The 23,513-nt window shown below is 42.1% G+C and overlaps 1 protein-coding gene across 1 annotated transcript in view; it reads left to right on the plus strand.

Moving 5' to 3' along the window:
* Positions 1-23,513, plus strand: part of TBCK (TBC1 domain containing kinase) — a 1,513,148-nt gene that overhangs the window by 439,887 nt on the left and 1,049,748 nt on the right. The window contains exon 9 of the mRNA XM_086962029.1: positions 6,529-6,590. Coding sequence (XP_086818155.1) covers positions 6,529-6,590 — 62 coding nt within the window. The remainder of the gene's footprint in view (positions 1-6,528; positions 6,591-23,513) is intronic.

The raw sequence follows: 23,513 nt of genomic DNA on the forward strand, positions 1-23,513 counted from the left end.
AAAAAAGCAAAAGCATCTCAAGAAGCCAAGTGTACTTGCAATACTAAAGTATCTCTGTTTCATCAACTGGTACCTAGGGGTGATTCTAGTGCAGCCGATACATTACTTGAGAGCAGTCGCATACCAACTATCAGCTAGGGTGTATTCTAGATGAAGTAGAGACTATATTCTGCTCATCTGAAGTGTCAGAACATTCTAAGGAGGAAAACCTGCCACATCTCTCCACTTTTGGGCTCAATGGCTTCCTACATTTTTCGGATTCCAAATGCCCATCTGCAAATAAAGACTTTTACCACAGAATCTGGAAGGCCAGTGGTGTTAGCTGGGTGGACAAAGTGACTCTAAAATAATATGCAGTTTTCTCCCTTCCTTGGTGGTGGCGATTACCCAGTCTTCTGAAAGGTCTCACTCTTCAGCCAGAGGCTCCGTCTCAGACAGTTGTGACAGATGCTTTACTGCTATTCTATTCTGGACTTATGAATAATAATGAAATGGGCTAACCCAGCGGATTTTATTCATGTGGCCGGATATAGCCAATTATTGGAGTTAGATATTCCAAAAGTTGAGTGAAATCACAAAGACATCACTATCCCCCGATATGTTGATTGCAAAGCGTAGATAGCCATGCGTTGGTCACACAGGCCAGCCCCTACCCTGGCAGAATAGTCGAAAGACATGCTCTTTTGCAACACACAAACAGAACTATGTAGTGAATTACTCCCACCTCAAAACCGTCCCAAAAACCTTTGGTGTTTAAATCAAACGTATTTAGCAAGGAAGGTATCAAATGTACCGGATAGAGTATCACTACTAGGTTGATTAACTAGCTCTAATAAGCCCACTGGGCATGGTATTATCAGGTGGCTCATTTCCTGAGGGGTGTCCCGAGGATTTGCAGGGCACTTGTTTCCTAATACCTGTTTGAGACTCTGATGAGCATGCTGTTCCCTCCCCACTGGTATCCTGAGGGGTTGTGGGGATAGCCCCACACCTGTAAAAAACAACCGAAATCTGTCCTTTTAGTCCACGTACTGGGTTCCTCCACTGTGCTCTTCTCTCGCTTGCAGTCATGTAATGTCTTCATCATTTATTTAAACTGTGGTCACTGTTATTGCATGGTACACTGGTTGCTATTGTTCTTTTCTTTTTTTCTGATGTTTTTTCTGGATTTGGAAGGGAATGAATAGTTTCGTACCTGTAATACTAGTTCTCCTACAAGCGAATATTCAGTATAATCATAAGCAACTTTCAATCCTCCCCAGAGAAAAGACTAATGGAATTATACTCAGTTCTACTATGATCCTTCAACCCAGTTGAAAGTGAACTGGCTCAATTTCCACTTACTGGGCATGTTTTGGATACTGATGGTATGCTAATCCTTAATACAAAAGCACAGTTTGGCCAGCCTCTCAATCTTCATCTTATTATACTACATGGCCACTATTTTCTCTTGCCCTTTCTTTAAAAAAGTGGTTGTGAGCATGTCTTTAGTCACTAGGTAATTCTAGTACCTTTGTTTCTATTTAGAATTAGTTTTCCTTATTTAAATTCTACAGCTGAAAATTGACAATTTGGCATTTTGGCATTTTGTAGACTGTTCTAAAACTTTTCTTTTTCTTAGAGTAGTAAATGGAATATATATATATATATATATATATATATATATATATATTCACTGAAAAAACCATAGTTCTAGTTAGGATTTAGCATTTAAAAAACCTATTAAATTCACTGAAAAAACCTTAGGTTTGACAACAGTTATAGTTAGCTGGAAATTTTACTGACATAAAACCATTGAAATTCCCACGTTATAGTTAGTTGGACTCACTATAACTTGCGCGCCTGCAATGCACTGCTGATGACGTCACATATTACATCACTCATGACATGGTCAGTGACATCACTCATGACATCACTATCACCTATGGTTTTTTCAGTGAATTTAATAGCTTTTTTAAATGCTAATTCCTAACTATAACTGGTGTGAAACCTATGGTTTTTTCAGTGAATTTCATTGGTTTTTTAATAGCAAATTTCTGTAGCTATGAAATATAATATTTTTATAATGAATCCTATATTGTATATTTATGTAATACAATTTTTTTTTTGTTTTAAATTTTTGGAGGACCTTTATTTAGAAAAGGGTGCACGCAGCTATTCAGCCAAACATCCCGGAGGCATGGCAGCAAAAAATAGAAAATCGGACTGTTTCGGCACACCCAGGAGAGCATCTCAGGATTAGAGAGGTCAATTTTTAAAAATAAAACAGGATATACACGGTAAATACGTAATACAGTTCCATATGTTAACGAGATAGAAAGAGAGAAAAGAGAACAGGAGGGGGCCGGCTACGGGATCTAACGTAGGTACAGTCACCGGGTGGGCAGGGAAGCATGTCCAACTGCAGAGACGACAACATTTTGAAGCGAACAATATAAGCAAGCATACATTTCTGAAAACTCCCGACTAATGCCCCACCCGATGAATCCAATGACAGGAGAGACTGAGCGGCCACAGTCCCAGCACCGCCCAAAAAGTCCAAACAGTAACCCGATAAACTGACCCCCAACCCAGGGAGAGAGAAAAGGAAGTCCAGTCAAACTAAAAGAAGAGAAAAAGGCCATAGAAACAGAGAACGGAAAAACAAAAATACCCAACCCCCTACCCCCCACTCTGCACCCCTGCAGATGGCTACGGCCTACCCCCCTAGCAGCGTGCCTATCGCCCAGCGACCAAAAACCCGAAATATAGTAGAAAAGAGATTTATAATGGAAGGAAACACAGAAAAAGAAAGAAAAGAAAAGTTAAGGGAGGAGGAGAACCACGCATCCCCGGTCGCACTACCCCCTCCTGCGACGTACAGTCCTGGTCATTAAACAATCAGCAGCAAAGCAAAGTAAATTCGGTAGAACCCAGGAAAGACGTCCTACACCGCCCCGCCCCCTGATATAAGAAAATGGCGGATCCCGGGTCCCTCACAAACCCCTAGCATCCGAGTCGAACACCTGTCTCACCCTTGACCTCTACAAGTGTTCACCATGAGTTCCGCACACCGCACCCGCATATTCACAGGATAAATCAAAAGTTCAGCCAGTCCACGAATCTGTGCGGCGAGTCCAACGGATATCCACCGTCCACCACAATCCTCAGCCGCCATGACACTCGCCACGGTACGACCAGATCCCGACCGTTCCATACTCCACCACACTGCACAGCTCACACGATCGATAGATGTTCTCTGTTTCCGTCGGGTCACAGTTTCAATAAAGTCATAGGGGGACGAGCACGTGAACACGACCACAGGTGGACTCGCCAACGTGGGCGGGCGATACACCATGGCGGCGGGTTCAGCCGCACACAGCGGTACAGACATTGCTATCCAGGCTTCGACACTAGATGGGCCTCGAGTCGTAGATTCCGGGATCAAAGTGGGAGAAACGGCTCGCTTAGGGGGACCAGACAGATCAGAGTCCTTATGCGATCGGGCAGTTTCGGTGCCATCAACGATCGACTTATGTGAAAGAGCAACCATGTAGGAGCACAGACCCTTAATGGCGGCCATCACAGTTCGCAATGATGGCTCTTCTTCACCCCGCACCGCCGCGAACTGATCGACTCCAGACATCAATGCGCCCTTCGGGTCACCCGATTCTCCCAGGGACCGAAGTGCGATGAGGGCAGGCGGGGGCAGGAGGCACACAGTCCAGCAACGATAGGGCCTCTCGGAAGGGGGCCCCACCCCGGCGGGAAGGGAACGCCGAGAAGGGGACCCCCGACCTCTCAGCCACTCACAGGATCATTACACCTCCACAATGCGGGTAGAACCGCAGGCTCTCCACCAATCCAGGGGCAGGTTGCTCTCCACTTCTATCGACCGGACCGGTCTGGATCCCCCGGCCGCCGTTGTTGCCCTGCAACCCGGCAGGGTCAGTACTCGAGGTCCCGGCTCTCGGTCAGCGTTAGGCCAAGAACTTCCACTCGATGTAACTCCGGCAATCCGGGCCGTAACTTTCCCAGGACCACACCGCCAGTATCAGCAACGGGTCACCCACACGGGGGTGAGGCGAAAAAGCAGGATTTGTAGCAGGATATTCAATCAGCAGGAGGAGGTCGACGGAGCCGAGAGCTTATGCGGCCATCTTCGTTCGTCGCTAGGCTCCTCCTTCTAATACTATTTTTTTAGCGTATATTTTTTTTTATTTTTTTTTTTTATTTTGTTGCCCTGGCGCGCTCCCGGTGCGTGTACCGGTGAGCGCACCGGAAAGCGCAGTCTTCCGACGTGCCCCGGTGCGCGTACCGGTGAGCGTCCCGTTAGCGCTATTGGCGCGAACGAAAACAACATCGTGACGTATCGCGTAGCCGCGTCCGCGTGATACGCACGACGTAAGCGCACCTGAAAGCACCCGAGCGCATATGATCGCGCTACGTAAGCGCCCCGGGGTGCGTCCCGGAGCGCGCCCCGGGGCGCGTAGCTTAAGCGCGTCGGGTCATGTGACCTAAAAATAACACTTTTTATTGGTTCTGGACAGTTTTGGTTTCCAAATGATGAAAGCCCTGGTCATGTGACCTGAAAATAACACCTTTCATTGGTTCAGGACAGTTTTGTTTTCCAAATGATGAAAGCCCCCACCTTTTTTCCTCATTCTCACTTTGTACTTTGAGTGAGGAAGACCTTTTTGCAGATCTATTTGTACCTATTTGTACTGAGAAATGGCTACAGTAGCAGCAGCAGCAGCAGGAGCATCTCCACCACCACCACCACCACCACCACCACCACCACAAGGACCACCACAACACCACAGTGGTGGAGATGAAGAAGAGGAGGAGGAGGAGGAGGATGAGGAGGAGAGGCGCTACCTGCCTGAAAATACTAGCCCCTACAAGCCAAAGGAGCACATTGTGTGGGGGTTTTTTCAAATCCCAAGAGGCCTCAAGAAAGTCAATGCGCCAAAGGTTACTTGTTTGATCTGTGGCACTGTACTTTCCAGGGGGAACCCTGCAAAAAAATATTGTTTTGGCAACAACACCATGATTCGCCATATGCAACGCCGGCACCCTTACAACTATGCTGCGGCAGAGGTCAGGGAACTGACCAGAAACCCTCCCCAATCTTCTCCCAGCACCTCTCAAAGTACCCAACCCACTCCATCGGGACCAGAGACAAGGGAGATGGCCCCAAACATCCAAATGCAGTTTGCAGATTTCAAAATTGTTTGCAAATTTTGTGGAAGGACAATTTGCTATGGTGAGCAAAGCATTAAACTCATCAACCGTGCTGGTGACAACCACAAGTGCCCAAAGAAATCTTAATTTTTTCCTGATTTTTTTTTTTGCTCCAGTTGACCCGTTCAATTCCCTGTTTTTTGTTTGTCCCCATAAAAATAACAAAACAAATATAAAATTGTTCATAAAAGCCAAAAAAAGTACAAAATGTTCCAAAAAACAATCAAAAAAATATAAAACAAAAAGAATAAAAAAACAGTTCTTTTTAGAACTACCTCCAATTTATAAAAAAATGCTACATTTAAAAAAAAAATCTGTCATTCTTTTTTCCCCATGGTACGCTCCCCGGTGCGCGTACCGGGCGCTCCCCCCGCGCAAATCGGAAAAAAACCAACATTTTTTTTTGCCCCGCGGGGCCCTTTTATGGCCCCCACATCAAACCTAGGTGGTCATTTCCCCCTTTGTTTTTGCCACCTCTTGTGTCTCGATCCTACCGAGACACAAGATGGCGGCCGCTCCGGACTGTTTGGAATGTTGACAGACACCCGAGAGCCAATCAGCTTTCCGCGCCCGAACTCGTGTAGCGTGCTGGTGCGCGCCCCGGTGCGCGTACCGGGGCGCGCTTATAGATATATATATATTTTTTTTAACCTAAATTACTCAAAATCCACTGGAGCAGATATCTTGAGACATAGCAAAGGCACATCGGGCTACCAGTCCCTGCAATTTTGCCAAGTTTGGTGGAAATCCATTCAGCCGTTCGGGCTAAAAGTGAGTCCAACCGCCCTATGGAAATTAACATGGGGAAAACACGTTTTGGGACCCCCTTTTATCTCGCCCCCACTTGACAAATCCCCCCCATACTTTCAGGGAAGGAGCGGAGCGCAGCGAGGCAAATTTGAGGAAAATTTCAGGTAGATCCCTCAATCGACGCCAAAGTTATTCCCAATAGAATGTTGCGATTTCCCTATGGAAAACAATCCTAACTATAACTACCTACTGGCGACCGCCAGTAGGTAATATATATATATACTGGCATCCAGTATGTAAGTGGAATAATTAAATGCTGATAACTAGAATGGTGATTTCTCTGGTGGGGATTACAGGTAAATAACAATTTTTTTTTTGTTTTCATTGCTTTCAAACATTAAATTGTTATTAGATTACATTTAGAGCAGTTTGCTTATATTGTTGTGTTAAATAGTTGACATTCTTAATTGACTTTGTGTACTAGAAACAAGGGTGTAATTTGAAGAGATTTACTTGTCTGCCCTATTTGCTAATCTATTGTCTGTTTTGTCATAGAAACTCCCTGGAAATGTTTTGAGTTTATTGAAGAAATGTCTCACATTCCACCCTTCCAAGAGGTAAAAGCAACAACATAGTTATTGTTTTTATGCATAAAATTGGTGCCTGATAGAGCTCATGACTCTGCACACATAGGGCCTAATTTGTCAGCATAGTTATCAACCAACTTAGTTGTACAATAAAGTGTGTGCACTGACACATATTCTCCCAGTTAGAGCTTAGCCTTTTGGAAAATTTGTAAGAATGATGGATTTTCTGCTGTGTTAAATTTAGTGGTAGAGGTGGAAATGCTGGTTGAGAGTCTCTTGTAAGGCTGCAGACCTGCAGAAAGTTACAGCCTTGCATATATTCACACCAACAATGTTTTTTCATCACCTTTACACAAGGAATCTTACTAAAAGTAATTTTTTAAAGTGTTTTAATGGGGAGGAACTGTTTCCCAAATATCCTTCAGAGATATAGGAAATTGATGTTCCATGGGGAAAATTGTAACCCTGTTGAAACAAATGAAATCAAAACGATCTAATATGCATTTCCTCAGCAAGTACTACCACAGATTCTTACCTTCAGACAATCGTTATCATGAGTAAGTGCAACGGAATAGCAGTAAACATCCCAATGATGATGGTAAAATATTATCTCATTGTTAAGATTCTCATAATACTCCTATGAATCCGGTTCACATCTTTCCTAGGTTTATTTTTTCAAGCAGGAATCAAATTATTGAACATTTTTTCCCGACCCGCAGAACGACCTAATTTGATCAAATAGTATCACTCAAGAAATGTGTAAATTGAAATTTGGCTTGTAAATTTATTACTAAAGTGTTTTGTGAACAATCAAAACCAATTTGTAAGAAACGTTTTACTGATTTCTGCAAAAACAAATGTCACAATGGGTAGTAACGTAACCAGTGATGGCTGTGACTGATGAGTGTAATGGGATCCAGGTATTTTTCTCAACACTGAAAAACTACTTATAATTGTTTCTGCTACAGTGCCTTCTTGTATTGGCCACCCGCACTCCCAATGCTATCCAAATAATACAAAGATAAATTCTGTGAAAACTTCACTAACTGAAGCGAAAATGCTCCATCTCCTACAAATTCCAAGAAATCACTGCTTTTCATGTCTGTTATATTATCTACGCATTGCACTTCACTCATTAGGCTGACATTTCTGTCTGCCTAATCCTGTTAAATAAGATATAAAACACATTTCTTTGCTTGCTGTGTTCTAGTTGTGTTCAGATGCATTAAAACAAGCTTGGGTTACCCCTTGATTTAAAAAAAGAAGAAAAAAAGCGCATTACTTCATCCCATTCGCTGTAAAAGCCGATGCCCTATCTCCAGTGTTCTGTGTTTGTGAAAAGGCAGCCATGTTTTTAGCTGCAGACTTTTCTTGAATTGACCATCGTTTTCTGTAAGTGGTAAACTGGTTTCAGGCCTATTTGAGGGCCAGAAACCGCTTTACAACATGTTTACTTCTCCATTCTCAACATATTTGATGATGTTTTGACAGTTGTACTGATGCAATGCTGGTGGATCTTCCTGCAGCATTTGACCCTTGTCGAGCCTTGGGTGTTATATAATTATGCAGATGATTCCCACATTGTTCTAACGCTTTAGGGTTTTCTTTAAGATGATTTTGTTGCTTTTGAAATCATCTTTTCCACCATTCAAGATTGGAGGAAAAGGATCTGGTTGTGTGTGAAGGAGCTGAAAACTGAGCTGTGGCTCTTAGTTTTAGCAAATATATTGAAGTAAACAGAAACCCTATCTACCTAAATACAAAACGTTATACGCCACCTGATTGCAGTGTCTCAGACTGCCATGGAAATGTAGCATCTTCTAATTACTATGTAAAATGGTTGTGAATGTTTAGTACCCTTCTGAAATATCAACATAGAGCCGAAATTGCAAAAGCCACAGTAGACCCTCCTTGAAAGCAGTCTAAACAAGCATTTGCAATGCAATAGGTCTTGCATTAGGAAAGTGTGAGCTATTGGTATTGTAAATAAAAAAAATTTAAATATGTGTTGGCTTTGAAAATATATAAATTAATAGCATTGTTATTCACAAAGCCAATAGCTTACACTTTCCTAATGCGCGTCCTATTGGCTATGGCAATGCTTGTTGATAGCAAGCAAGGACAGTGCTGTTGTGGGGCTGAGTGATGCTGTTGTGGGGCTGAGTGATGATGTGGTTGGGCTGAGTGATGTGGTGGTTTATTAGAGTGATGTGGTGGTGTCCCAGAGTGATGTGGTGGTGTTCCTGAGTGATGTGGTGGTGTCTGTGAATTATTTGTTTGTGTCCCTGAGTGATGTGGTGGTGCCCCTGAGTGATGTGGTGGTGCCCCTGAGTGATGTGGTGGTGTCCTATAGTGATGTGGTGGTGCGAAGTGATGTGGTGGTGTCCTAGAGTGATGTGGTGGTGTCCCTGAGTGATGTGGTGGTGTTGTGAGGCGTGCAGCAGTGTGAGATGTGCAGCAGTGTAAGGCGTGCGGCAGTGTGAGGCGTGCGGTAGTGTGCAGCATGCAGCAGTGTGAGTAATGCAGCAGTGTGTGGCGTGCAGCAGTGTGTGGCATGCAGCAGTGTGTGGCGTGCAGCAGTGTGTGGCGTGCAGCAGTGTGTGGCGTGCAGCAGTGTGATGCGTGCAGCATTGTGAAGCATGTTAAATATTTGTGTACTTACAGTTGCATGAAGAAAAGTATATGAGATATTGTAAGCACTTCTGATTTGTATTGCTAATTTCTTAGGGCAATTGCTCATATTGGAATATTTGTACGTATTCGCAAGCTACACACAGGGAGTAAACCACAGCGTTAGTATTTTTGAAACAACTTCTAATATTAGCAGTAGCAGCATTAGTATTTAGAAAGCAACTTATAATATAAGCAGTAACGAGTGAGCATACGAACTAGGAAACACTAATATTGGTGAGTTTTAGAAGCATATGCAAAGAGGAAATGTTTAAAAGAGGTAATTACTGTTGGCGAGTCATGTTTAACACATTTTAACTGTTTGCTTTGCAGTACAGAATATGTAGTAGCGACAAATTAATCAGCTTTAGTTGCAACGTGTGCCTAAGCAAAGGGTTTTGCTGAGAAAAGCAATGCGATGAAAAGAAGAAATAAAGGAAATATTAAATGGCAAACTAAACTGCAAGCAAAGTGCAAAGCAGTTGGTGTGTTGCGTGTTAGTGTAACTTACATATTTGTATGTACCGTAAAATAGCAGCCTTAAGTTAAATTTGCATAAAAATATATAATTCTGCGGCCAAAGAAGTATACTAGCTAGATAACAAATATAGTAAAGTATGAGGTAGTATATAAAGTGTAGTATGTAAAGCAGGGAAAAATGGTGAGGAACGCTAGCTGTAGTTTGTACGTGAAATGCATGTTTGGAGTGAAAGATTTTTAAAAGCAGAGGAGTATTGCAATGGTAAAAAAAGCAACGGTTACAGAAAAACTTTTACTTAAACTGGAAACTATCTGTAAAGCTGTGGCATATTACTATCACAAAATGAAGCAAACAGGTAGACAGTAACTTGTTTTTTAAAAGCAAAGTGTTTATATAAAAAGGCAACGTCTGTAACATAAAGTTAATAACACTTAAAAAAAGCATGCAAAATACGTAATAAGCTGTGAATCAGCAAGCTAAGATTGGCAATATATACTAAAACAACGGAAAAGCAAATAAAATAAATAAAGTATACAAAAAAAAAATCTTGAAACTTGTCTAAAATAACTTGTAGAGAAGGGCATATAACGCTTCAATGCTGCATAGGATAGTGTCGCTGTAAAGGTTTGTGGAGGTTTACGGCGTCCCTGTTAAATACAAGTTTCAGAGCAAAGATAGCGATCTTCAGGAGCAATAAAATAATAAAATATGTGGCACGGGAAATGCACGGTCGTGTGTGAAAATGGCTGAGGGCTAATACTGCGATAAACTCAAATTTAGAAGATGGTGGGTTAAAAAAAAGAAATGCTTTAAGGCATAAAAGCTGCTAGTAATACGCGTGTACATAAATATATTTTTGGGGGGCGCACACTTGTATTTAAAGATTCTTAATTAACAAATACCACTAATTGCGGGAGTAAAAGGCTTAGCAGGTAACTTTATATACAAGCTCCTAAATTGTCATGTAAAGTAGAAGGTCCTATAGAGAAATTTTATTTACAGGCTGGCACATATAACGTGCTAAGATGCAACTGAACACATTTAGAATGCATACCTTAAAAACATGCGATATAGATAATGTTTTTCATGTTTTGAAAAATGCCATTAATGGCATGCACATAGGCTGTATTGCAACCTCAGGAGGTACACGTGTCTTTGCTTGTTTGCATGTGTGTGCATATGTGTATGTGTGCAGTTAAGCTTATGTAACTCTCTGTGTGTGTGTGTGCCTCTCCATGTAAGACAACGTGTGTTAATGGGGCACGCTAAAAAGAAAGACTACTAACGAAGTATTAAAGGCCTGCATATAATTTGTAGTGCAACCTTAGCAGTTAAGTTCGTGCAACTCTCTTTGTGTGTGCCTATTTATATAATAGAACGAATGTTAATGCGGCATGCTAGAAAGAACAAGAAACGTAGAAGGACAAGCTCTTGGCATTGCGTGGCGGGGGGGCGGGGGAGCAGGGGAGCGGCGTTCCTTTGAAGTCGGAAGGGTGGAAAATATTAAAACCTGTGGCACGGGAAATGCATTGTCGTGTGTGAAAATGGCTGAGGGCTAATACTGCGATAAACTGAAATGTAGAAGATTGTGGGTTAAAAAAAAGAAATGCTTTAAGCCATAAAAGCTGCTAGTAATATGCGCGTACATAAATGTATTTTGGGGGGGCGCACACTTGTTTTTAAAGATTCTTAATTAACAAATACCACTAATTGCGGGAGCAAAAGGCTTAGCAGGTAACTTTATATACAAGCTCCTAAATTGTCATGTAAAGTAGAAGGCCCTACAGAGAAACTTTATTTACAGGCTGGCACATATAACGTGCTAAGATGCAACTGAACACTTTTAGAATGCATACCTTAAAAACGTGCGTTACAGATCATGTTTTTCATGTTTTGAAAAGTGCCATTAATGGCGTGCACATAGGCTGTATTGCAACCTCAGGAGGAACACGTGTCTTTGCTTGTTTGCATGTGTGTGCATATGTGTATGTGTGCAGTTAAGTTTATGTAACTCTCTGTGTGTGTGCCTCTCCATGTAAGACAACGTGTGTTAATGGGGCACGCTAAAAAGAAAGACTACTAGCGAAGTATTAAAGGCCTGCATATAACTTGTAGTGCAACCTTAGCATTTATGTTCGTGCAACTCTCTTTGTGTGTGCCTGTTTATATAATAGAACGAATGTTAATGCGGCATGCTAGAAAGAACAAGAAACGTAGAAGGACAAGCTCTTGGCATTGCGTGGCGGGGTGGCGGGGGATCAGAGGAGCGGTGTTCCTTTGAAGTCGGAAGGGTGGGAGGGAACGAGCGTATGGGGTGTGAGCGATAACGAAAGTAAGAGGGGGAGCAGGAAGTGAGGCCGAGCGCGCACTGGCGAAGCTTCGCGCTTGAATGCCTCACATGCACTGGGCATAATCCGCACTCCAAAGAACTCTTGCTAGGATTTGCTGATGGCCCTCTATATCTGTCGCCAGCAATGCGCAAGTGCATTAGCAGGCGAGACCTAAAAAGTATTGATTTATGATATTAAAGAACCCAGCCGCAATGGCAATCACAAACATTCATAAGGGAGACCGTGTTTCTTTCCTTAGCTTATTACATTGCTTTGAGTTCTTATTACTGCCAGAGTGCATTTAGGGACTTTCATTATCTCTTGTGAATCTGTTTGTTATAACTTGTCAAAATAGTTTAAATCCAGGCTTAACGGTGTGCACATAAATTACAGCCCACCACATGTGTAATAAAACATTGCCACGGTTCCAAGATTCATTAACAGTTATCTTTTCTAACTTCTATAACCTGACTTGTCCAGTTTAGTGCTTGGATGCTTCAGTGCCAGTATGGCACTTTATAAGCATGATGTTGTTTGTAAATTATTCCTACAGATTAAAAAGAATTGTTCCAACTTTGATTCTTAGCTAGGAGCGGTCAACATGGAAAGTGTTGCCAGTAACAATGAATTCTTGCTTCTTTGCTTAACTACTGGAGAGGATGAGATTCTTATCTCAACGCCACATAAATCCCAAATAATATGTATGCTAGAAATCGGCTGGGTATTTGTCTCCAAACACCGTTAAAATAGCTTTATCAAATATTTTTTTAAAGAACATATTCTTTTCTGTTCATAATCCATGGCCTACATCATTGGGCTACCCTCAAATTAGAAAACAGGATTTATTTTATGGTGAAGTCCGCAGTTGATCAAATCGGACTGCTTAGAGGAAACATTATGCTATTAAAGAGCTCTCTATCACGAAATCTTGACTCCTATTCATGAGCACTGAGTAGCTTGGCCTATAAGGTGGATGTATGAAAATATTTAAATAGAATGAAAACTATAATTCAGATAAACAGTTTATCTGTTTTTTTTTTTAATTGCCATTCTGAAACAAAAAATTAAAGTTGCCTATTGAAGTTTTATATTATTTGTATATCATCCTAATAGCATTTTTACAGCTCAACCTATCCATTTAAGGTTCTGTTAAGAGATATTTTGAATTCCAGGAATGGTATTACAATATTTAAATAGAAGATATTAACAGGGAATTGATTGAGTTCTCGAGCATTGGGTGATTTACGTATTAACATGTTTTGAATGAGTTACCATTAACGTACCAGCATCAACGACATATCTTTAGTTCTTTGTCTTTCAACTTCATTGCATGTTCATAGTTCAGCCTGTAAGCTGGAAAGACTCTAAACTCTGCCCGAGACCATTTCCAAATTGTCTTCTGCACATCATGTGTTAGCTGCTCTATTGAGAATTTTCTATTAGGTTTATCAACATTTCTTTAATATTTTTGTTGCAACCACTTTTTATCATACATTTTCAAAGGGATAAGGTGTACTTTGGGGGCTTCAGATCGCTTTCTAGTTACAGTCCATGCCATGATTCCCTCTCAGAGGCTGTCTCTTTGGTAGGCCAGGGGAAAGTTTGTTAGCAATCCTCTCCCTTAATTGTGGCTGATATATATTCAAAAGTAAATGTGAATCTGTATGGTCTGTAAAACCTATGGCCAGATGATTTAATGATCTTCTTCGTTATTGTGTAATGCGGTCACATTCATAATGATTTTTATATCTGCAAGTTCTCTTTTTTTCAAAAACACTTTGAGGGACAGTGGAGTCCAGTGCTTTTTTAAATGAGGCTGGCTCCCTAGGGAGGAATTCACCAAGAATGCCTCTCATTTTTCAAAGATGAAAATCCTCAAAAAATGACTTTGATCAATGATTAAGAAGGTGATGTAAGTGAATTCGGTCACTTCATCAGCTATCTCTTTGACTAATTATGGGAGTGCTCATGTAGGAAGTTTTGTTTGATTTCGAGTTACATGCCAACGTCAATAGTAGCAACCCTGAGTAGGTCAGATTCCAGCCATTGCCCTAGTAGCAGCACATTAAGAACTAATTTGACAAAGGTTTTCCTGGATTTGGCCTCTCAAGCTCCTCCTACTTCCTATCTTTATGAGCATCTCATCCAGGTGTTTTAACCATTGCTGGAAAAGTTGAGTCAGCACATTAAGAACTAATTTAACTAATGTTTTCCTGGATTTGGCCTCTCAAGCTACTCCTACTTCCTATCTTTAGGAGCATCTCATCCAGGTGTTTTAACCACTTCTGGAAAAGGTGAATCCTCTCAATACCTCCAGTACTTGTTCTCATGCCTTTCTCACTTTGCCCTTACCAAGACTATCAAGATGAAGTTTCAGACGAGACAAAGGACAAAGTCTCTGTGGAGAGGATCACGAAGAAGAGGAATGTATTAACTACATCATATTCAGTGTGGGTCCTTTTGATAGAGTTACCAAATGTTTCCTGTAAGATAACAGTAAGAATATTCATTGCTAGAAGGAAAGGGCTTCAAGCTAAATTGAACTCTTAATGGTCTCTGAGAATGCTTTTTGAGCAACTTTAGAGAGGAGCTGTTAAATCTATCAGGATCATCTTTTGCCAGTGAATTTTGTCTTCAGCTCCAGGTACCATTTGAAGGATGAAGGAAACATGCATGTTTTCTCATTACTTTCCAAAGTACCTCATCAGAAAGTCCATTGTAGAATCTATCATTACTAAAGCTGCCAAAGACGGTCAAAGAACCACTTAGCATGGTCACTACTAATAGGGCAGACAGAACATGTGATGCTTTTTCAAAAATGTAAAAGCCTTAGTAGCAACCACACAAAGCCTACAGAGTGCTTTTTACTGTAGGGACATATTGTTAGAAAGATGTGGAATCACATTGCAATATTCCCTGGAACAGAACTAAAGCCTAGACCATCTAGCCAGAGGGTGAGTTTGCTTTGGGTAATATCATAAGTGCAGCTATTGATGCAATACACCTTGGATTCATACAACTCCTAATATGGTGGTCATTATGAGTGGGGTAAAACTGCAGCTGCTAATTTAGTCCCAAGTTACGGACTGAAACTTGAACTGCACCATTTGATGGTAAAGCTCTCACTGGAAAGCACACAGACAAGAAATTGCAGTTGTCAACAGTAAGCAGATCCTAATTGTTTCAATCATTCCATCAAACTTCTAGTAACCACACTATTGTCAACTAAATCAACCATGCTAAATACATTACAGAAGGTTGAGTGCTGCTTCCACTACAATGCCTCCTGCACTTTCACAACCTAAGTAAGTGAAAGGTTATTCAGAACTCTGTGACTGCGAAAATCCTTTTCCACGGATTAATAGAATTTAGATATGTGCTTATTAGACGACCTCCAAAGAGTCATCCTAAAACTGGAAAATGAAAATCCTTAATAACCGTGCTCGAAGACATATTATTATGCTGTTATAAGGAGCTTTAGAAACAATGAGGTGGTTGGAGGCCCAATATGGATCACATTTTGTAAGAAACTTTAAGTGTTGACACACAAAGAAGAAAAAAATATTTTCACCTGGAGGAGGATATTCTGATATCTGTAGACTTTGAAGATGTGTAATTTCATGTATCTATTCACTCAAAGGCTTCATGATCCGTACGTTTCCTCATCAGTTGACAATAGTATCTACTCTTTTAGCCATATGTTCGCACAAAGGTTTTCACAAAGTGTGTGGCACTAATAGTAGCCTACTGGAAGAAGCTAGGTCATGCCTTTGCATATCAGGTGACAAGGTGCTGAAAACTAGGCCCGGGCCTTTTGTTTTTCATTTAGGAGTAAGCAGAAGAGTATTGCTGCGGAAATCCTTAAATTCCACTGATCTGCATTCATCTATCACAAATTTAAAAATACAAAGAAGGACGCTGCAAGTGATCTTACAATAAACCTCAAACTGTTGCCCATCACTCACTGGGTAGAATGTGATGACATAGGTGGAAAGGAACAGCCTTTTTTCTGAATGGTTGTTATCAGCCAGTCAGAAGGTTCTAACCCTGAAGATCTGTTCTGTTTTTCTGATGGCAGCTAATTAGTCAGTAGAACATTGGGCAGCTTGTCCCACAGCTTACTGATTTGCAGTTCGGAGAGACCTGGATACCAGAACAGGAGTATCCAGTCCCAGTAAGTAACCAATATGTCTATTCAATTCAATTCAAAAGTGCTTTATTCGAGTATTACTCATAAAAGCAGACAAACAGACACATAATAAAATACAATTAAATTACAAGATCGAATATGATTTAAGCACATTGCACATTAAAAAACAAATGGAATTACATTTCATCATACTTTATACAATCCAAGGTGCAGAGTTCATGTGGTAAAAAACAGATTAAAAAGAACAATCCAATATCACTATTAAAAATCAATATGATTTTTAAAATTATTCATCAGAAGACACCTCGCGTGGGAACAGAGAATAGATAATCTAGCAGTCTCTGTTCAACTAAGCAGAGAGTAGTTACCCTACTAGCAATCTCTGCCTAATTACCCACGCCCACCCCAAATACTTTGCAGTCGCTATTATAATCCAGATTAAGGAGGTAGATTTTACAATGCGTAGAGCTACCATACTACTTTTAGTACCCAGGTTTCTACACATAGGAGCCAACCAAACACGTCTGGGAGCGGAATATGCATAACAGGAGAACAAAGAGTGACCCAACGTTTCCTTTCCTTCCCCACATACTGGGCAGGTAGCTGGACCTCCATCTCTCCATTTTGATGTTAAGTTACGTAGAGGTAGAGAGCCAGCCCTCATTTGGAAAAACAGTTTCCTATCCATGGGTTTCGTTATAAAATCCCAATACATTTCATACGTAGGAAACAGCTTAGCTTCAAGGAAAGCAGTCGTCATAGACCCATTGTTAATACTAAGCAAACTCCTGTTTTCAACCCGTTCCCAGAAAAGATTTTTTATAAATAACATATGTCTAGCCAGCCTTTGCATTTAAAAATAAAATTTTGAGCGGCTTCTGGCATCACAGGGTGAACCACTGAAGACTGGACATCTTGTCCATACAGCTCATAATTCTTCAAGAGTTCCCTTCTTTGCTAGAAGTCAGCACACAGATCTGATCAGAGAAATAGTCTCTGCTCTTTATACAAAATTAACTTCTTGCACCGTAGCTCTATTTTTGGGATTAAGCAGAATAGCGAAAACTGTTTTTTTCTCTCTGTTTGAAGCACCTTCTGGCCTCTAGCAAAGTGCCTCTAGATCTAAGCCTCTTGTGGTCACTCTTCTAGCACAGCCAGGCCATCTTTTTGGAATATTCTGAACAAGAGTTTTCAGCTGTTCCGAAGCAATCTACTTTAGAATTCCCAAAAACCATAGTCTGTCTGTCCACGCTTTATAGAGCCTCATACATTTTTTGAGATGGTTACTGATGCTGCAGCACACTCCTACAAACCACTGTCAGTTTCTTGGCCTAAGCTCATGTCCTATGTCTTTCAGCCACTACTTTGTGTGCTAATGACAGTACCCCTTCTCTTCTCCCACCTCTTGCAACAGCTGTACCACTGTTTTGCTTTCAGTGAATGCCAGCCATGCTTCTTGCTTTTTGACTTTTTATAAAGTAAATCCACTTACCACCACAAACCGATTTCTTGGCATCTCCTATCTTGGAAATGTGTATAAAAGTGGAACCCAAAATACCTCCTACTTATTTCCAGTTGCAAGTTCAAAACCAAGGAAATTAGTGCTCTGCAGAGTACTTGAAGAACTGCTTAGGTCCAGGACTGGTATCTGTTGGACAGTCACTCTTCCTGAGATGAGGAGACACCACATGAAGTCTGCACATCTTAATTGAAATTATGAAAGTCTTTCCCTGACCTAGGAGTCTGTCTTACCTGCTGAGAGCATGTCCTGCCTGCAGGATCTGCCTGGCTTAGAAAGGGAATCCCAGTTTCTGAGTTCAGAAGATGGACCATCCAGAAGAGTGCACTGTTTACAACAACATAATCAGAGTTGACCTTAGAGTACCTGACGTCTCTTGGCCGAGTGTTTCTGTGTTTAATCAATGTGAGCCAAACCTCCTGACTAGCCGCACCCCCAACATGCCTGCTCCAATGACCGCCACCAGATAAAGACAATAGATTTAGATTGACCTTCTGTGCACTTAGACCGGGAACCTGCACTATGAACTAGAAGTCCGAAAAACGGGGATTAATGCCCAGACATCCCTAATCAGAGCAGACTTCCTCAGGACCACACCCCTTGCACCTGGCCATGCGCGGAGAGGAGCTACTGCATCTGTGAGCTATTCTCTGCTACTGTTACACATGCACTCTCACTTGAGCCTAGCAAGTGCCTCTAATCTCAGGTACACCCATTGCACCAAAACAGGATAATACACAAGAAACAAAATGTTGAACACCACAAGGTTGTATAATAAAAATGTTACGTACTAGGCAGTTCTCGTTAAGCGGGGCGATTGTTAAAGCATGAATCCACATAAATGTGTAGTAAAGGGAGGGCACATCCAGTGGACAGTTTTTTTATTTGTACAATCTTGTTGGAAATTACTATTCTGTGCATGATAATCCCCAGACTTTTTCTACCTTTTGCTAAACCCGTTTTTTCTAGTCCTAGGATTCTGCATGCTTTACACCTGCTAACCAGGGGTAAAGCGATTGTGCTATCCTCTCAAAAATGCTAGAATTGGCACACCCCAAATTGGCACATTTAATGTATTTGTACGTTTTTAGTGTATTGTACCATGTGAACCCGTTGCCTGTAAATTAAATGCGACCAGTGGGCTGCAGCACTAATTGTGCTACCCACTAAAGTAGCACTGTAAAACATATCTTCAGGCCTTCCATTGCAGCCTGAGTATCAGTTTTAAACTGCAATTCCAACCTGTCAAAACACGCCTTTTGCCTACACCTTCCTCTTAAATACTTATAAGTGATCCCTAAGAAAGTCCCTAAATGTCTACAGGAGAGGGTGCGTAGTATTTAAGAAGTAGACATGTATATTTAATGTTTTACGTGTTCTGGCATTGAAAAACCTTCAAAGTCTGTTTTCACTCATTGCTCATTGTGGCAAGGCTGACTCTTCTATAGGAAAACACAAGGTTACACTATAACAACTTATAGTGCCTAATTTCAGTTTGTGAGCAGCTAGAAAGGAATTCAATTCAAGGGCTCGATTTAATAGTAATTTAAAATCCAACCTAATGGTCAAACTGAATTTTATATTACTATTTTGGAAATTCAACTTTTAGAAAGTTGTCCTTTTCCTGCTTAAAGCAAAAAGAGCTGTTCTGCCAGTGTCCAGTGTGCCATAACTTCTGATGGATCCCCTGTGGTGAGATGTGGATTGCTCCCAGGCAGTGAACAAAGGGCTGGGAATATGGGCAGGTTTGTTTTCCCTCCCTGAGCAGCTTGACCTTGTGGTTGTGTCCAGCCCCCGTCCTGAGCTTAAAATGATGTCTACCCTGTCACAGCAGATATAGCTCACACCTAGGCCTGCCTCCCTATTGTCTTACTAGACAGATTGGCCCCAAACCCATTGGCCCCAAACCCAGTGGGGCTGCCCCATAACTGGTTGTGAGTGACTTCAGGGAAGGGTGTGCCCATTTTCATAGTCACACCTCTGGGTGAGCACAGGGAGCTCTGACCTGGGGAAGCAAGGCTGATCCATGTTGGATTCAGGGAATGAGGGGGTACTGTGGGATCGTGTACAGTAAAATACACATGATGTGCTGCAAAAGTGGGTAGGGTCACTCCTAAGAACTTTTACCTGATTGATTAGGGAGTGACTGGGAGTTTCCCTTCACCCACAGACTGGCACTTGACTTAAATATGGCATCCCTAGTACCCTGTCTGGTGAATCTGAAGGAAAACTGGACCTGCTTGCCTTGAACCCAAGACCCCAGAAGTGATTCCTAGGGTCAGTTGCCTGACCTTCTACTTAATCTACAGGGACACAACAAGCTTGCAGTGGCCTTTCTCCCGGCTGACCAGTTCCAACCAAACCCGCCCTGGACCCTGCAACTTTGCCTCTGCCAGAGTGAGTCTTAACCCCCTAGTGGTGCCCCACAGGCCCTTGACTCTTAGCTTGGTGTTAGTGTGTACTCCTCCTGTCCCACAAGCTAGTAGAAGTGGTACTTTTGTGTTTGCCATCTTTCTGTGTGGAGAACCGTCTGAGACCAGCACTGCAGTCGAAGCTGCAGAACTCAAATTGCTGGTCAGCCTCAGCTTGCTGGTTTGCCCTGCTGATGGAAATATGGCTTCCTGAACCGTTTCTAAGCCCAAACGTACAGCGCTTCATTGGGGCGGGCACTGGGCAGAATCGAATAGATGTTGAGGCCTTCCTGGGAACTGACTTAACCCACTCTGAGCTTTCCTGTCTTCGTCAACGACTGCACCGGGAACACGTTCTTCACCAACTTGCCATTGACCAACCCTGCTTCAGATCAAGCTTGCCCCACCATTGACTCATCAAAGGCCACTTTTTCGCCATCAAATTTTTTCTAAGTGAGAAAGTACATTTTCCATTGGTATGAACCTGGTCCTTTTATCCGATTCACATTTAATTGGGGTCAGCCTTAACTTTTGACTCTGAGCGTGACCAGATAACCGCGATTGTCACTTTTAGATTTTTTGAGTCATTTTAAATTCAAACTTTACATTTTTTTGTTTCTATTGCTACCTATTTGATTTTTGTTATGTTAATGTTATTTTATTTATTGAAATGTCTACTTTTCCAACATTGTTTGTAGTGTTTTCACTACATTACTGTTTGAGTGATGCATAAATACTTTACACATTGCCTCTTAGTTAAGCCTGGCTTCTTTGTGCCAAGATACCTAAGTTGTAAGCACAGGTGTATTTAATTAGTTTAGTGGTTCACCTGTACGAGAATTGTGATTATTATTTGAGGTTGGTTCACATCCCCCATCAACAAATTCTCCAATTTCTTACCAATCTGAATTAACTTGCTTAACAAAGCTATATGTGAAGGGCTAGTCATTAAGATCAATCTGTAGTATTTGATTTTCCACTTCTTTTTTTGAAAGACGGCAGAACAATTCTTGGTGACTACAGCAAGAAAAAAGGATAACCCTGTGTGGGGAGGACATGCCTCCCAGCCCACTAGCATACTGGCCCTTTTCATAATTCATGTTCTTTGTCCAGCACTGTAGAAGATTTTGTCAAAGGTGATGGCTCTCACAGCAAGTAGTGATGATGCTGTATCCAGGCAGGAGTACCCAAAACATGAGCACAATGACCTGGGAAACTTCTGCAGCTGGGTGTCAGCAGCCTTTTTGAAGTAGCACCCAAGTAGAGACAAAAGGAGCAAATGCTTACTTCTCTTGAGCAACAGAATCTGCTCAGGAGCAATCTAATATGAATCCCACTAGTCTTACACATACATCCACAAGGAGTCATGCTACAGTGTCTTCTTTACACAACACGCACCCCACAAGCATATAAGGTGTCAGCACAAGAGTGTGTGCGAGTGTCACCTACAAGCACACTTTTCCCAAGTCAGGCCAATATGCTTTCCACTCCTTCTAAATCGGAGAAAAAGGTCTGGCCCAGTCAAGAATTATAAATGCAGTAGGCTGCCACCATTTCTTAGCGTCAACAATACAGTACTTGAACAATAGTCCCACGTCGGCTTGATGGCAAGTTTGCACACAGGTTTAGAATGTCATTCAGCCACAAAAAAAATCAGCATACCAGATATTGAATGCTGCGAAGTCACTCAGGACAGGTTTACACCTGTTTGCCATGCAGTGGACATCCCCCTTCAAGGATATCCTGATCCTTTTCCTACTAGGAGCCCGTCACTGTCTCTCCAAACAAAGATCTCTTACCTGATCAAAAGACATGGTGTCAGTGTCTGCTCCAACCACCCTTGTATCTTATATTTCTGTGTGCAGGAAATGTGGTCAAGCTGGTCTTCTTGTTCTGCTCAAGACTGGTCTAGGGAGCCTACACCACTTGCCACCACTTGTCAGACCTTGTTCGGACCAGTGTCTCAGGGGAAACAGAGGCAAGTGGGCCACAACTGTGATGGTTGGGGTCACTTGCCTATGGGGTTCGTTCTATTATGGCTCTGCAAACTGGGCTACATACACCCTTGTCTCCCCACTGTAGTGATGGCGTGCAGTCACTGGCTTAATCTCCAACAGTCAGACAATATAATTATTTGTTACGTTGAGTGCTTTTCTTTCAGTAAAAGAGAAGTACGTTAATCACACCAATATGAGCTGATCCACACACAAAATTCTAATCGCTACTAGACTTCATAATACAAATGCTATTTGGGTTATCTACACAGAAATCAGTATACTAGATTAACCCACAGGTGCACTATGGATGCAGATGAGCTGCTTTCCTGGTTTATTTGACCTACAGGCCAGCTCATATTTCCTTTACTAGAAAGTTATCCCTAAAGAGAAGTATTGTTAAAGTATTAATCCCACATACGTCTGTAGTAAAGATCACAGTCCGTGTTTAGTTCAGGCGATGGTTTTACCTGAGATTATGGGTGCTTCTTAGGCTTGAGCAAGAGTGTATGGGCCAAATGGCACAGGCGAACAGATACGCCCTCGGGTGCAGTGACTCTTCCATGCTCCCCCTTTCTCCTTTTCCTCACTCAGGATCTGGTGCAGGGGCAGCTGTTTTGGGGATGTCAGCTCTGATCAAGGAGGTCCTAGCTCTCTCAGAGGTTGTCTTCTATCCTCTGGTCCGGGGAGTGGGTCCCCAGTCTCAGATGATATTCAGTACAAGTCATTTGTCTTCACCTTGTGACTCTTGCTGGAACAGTCATGCTGGGGGATGGCAAGTGGGGTCTGTGAGCTTGTTTGGATCATGTTGCTTAAAGTAGAAACAACTTGGGGATGCCAAGAGACCTTTAGGCAGACTGTTCAACTCTGCTTACTCTCCTGTAAACAGTCCTCTCTTCTGGGATGCCCCTCATCTGGGCTCAGCCGCTGGGATTCTCCTTCCTCAGCAAGTCAGCTCCTATAGGGACATAGATATCTCAGATCCATTCTCAGCATGTCAGTCAAGCTCTGTGGCCACAGGCATTCCCACACATCTACCAGCAAGATGCTGCAGAATTCAGTTGTTATCCCCTCACATCTAGGAGACTGACTGTGCGACAGACACCAGTCTTGGATCTCAACAGTTCTTTGAGTACTGACACGTCCCAGACAGTGGATGTTAACCCCACTGCCGAGGTTCAGGAACCGGTTTGGGGTGATTCTCATATTGTTTGCACAGCGCATTCTATGTAAAAAAAGAATTTTTTGAAATACAATGATGTGTGAAACATTTGCAATTGGCTGTCATCAGCCTTTCTGAAATAGTTCTCTGGGAGAGAAAAAAGAGGCAGGCTTTGCTCCCTTTAACAACAGAATCTGGTGCCTCAATCCCCTTCCTTCACTATTAACTCAAATGGC

This window comes from Lissotriton vulgaris, chromosome 3_1 (genome assembly GCF_964263255.1).
Source record: "Lissotriton vulgaris chromosome 3_1, aLisVul1.2, whole genome shotgun sequence".
NCBI lineage: Eukaryota > Metazoa > Chordata > Amphibia > Caudata > Salamandridae > Lissotriton > Lissotriton vulgaris.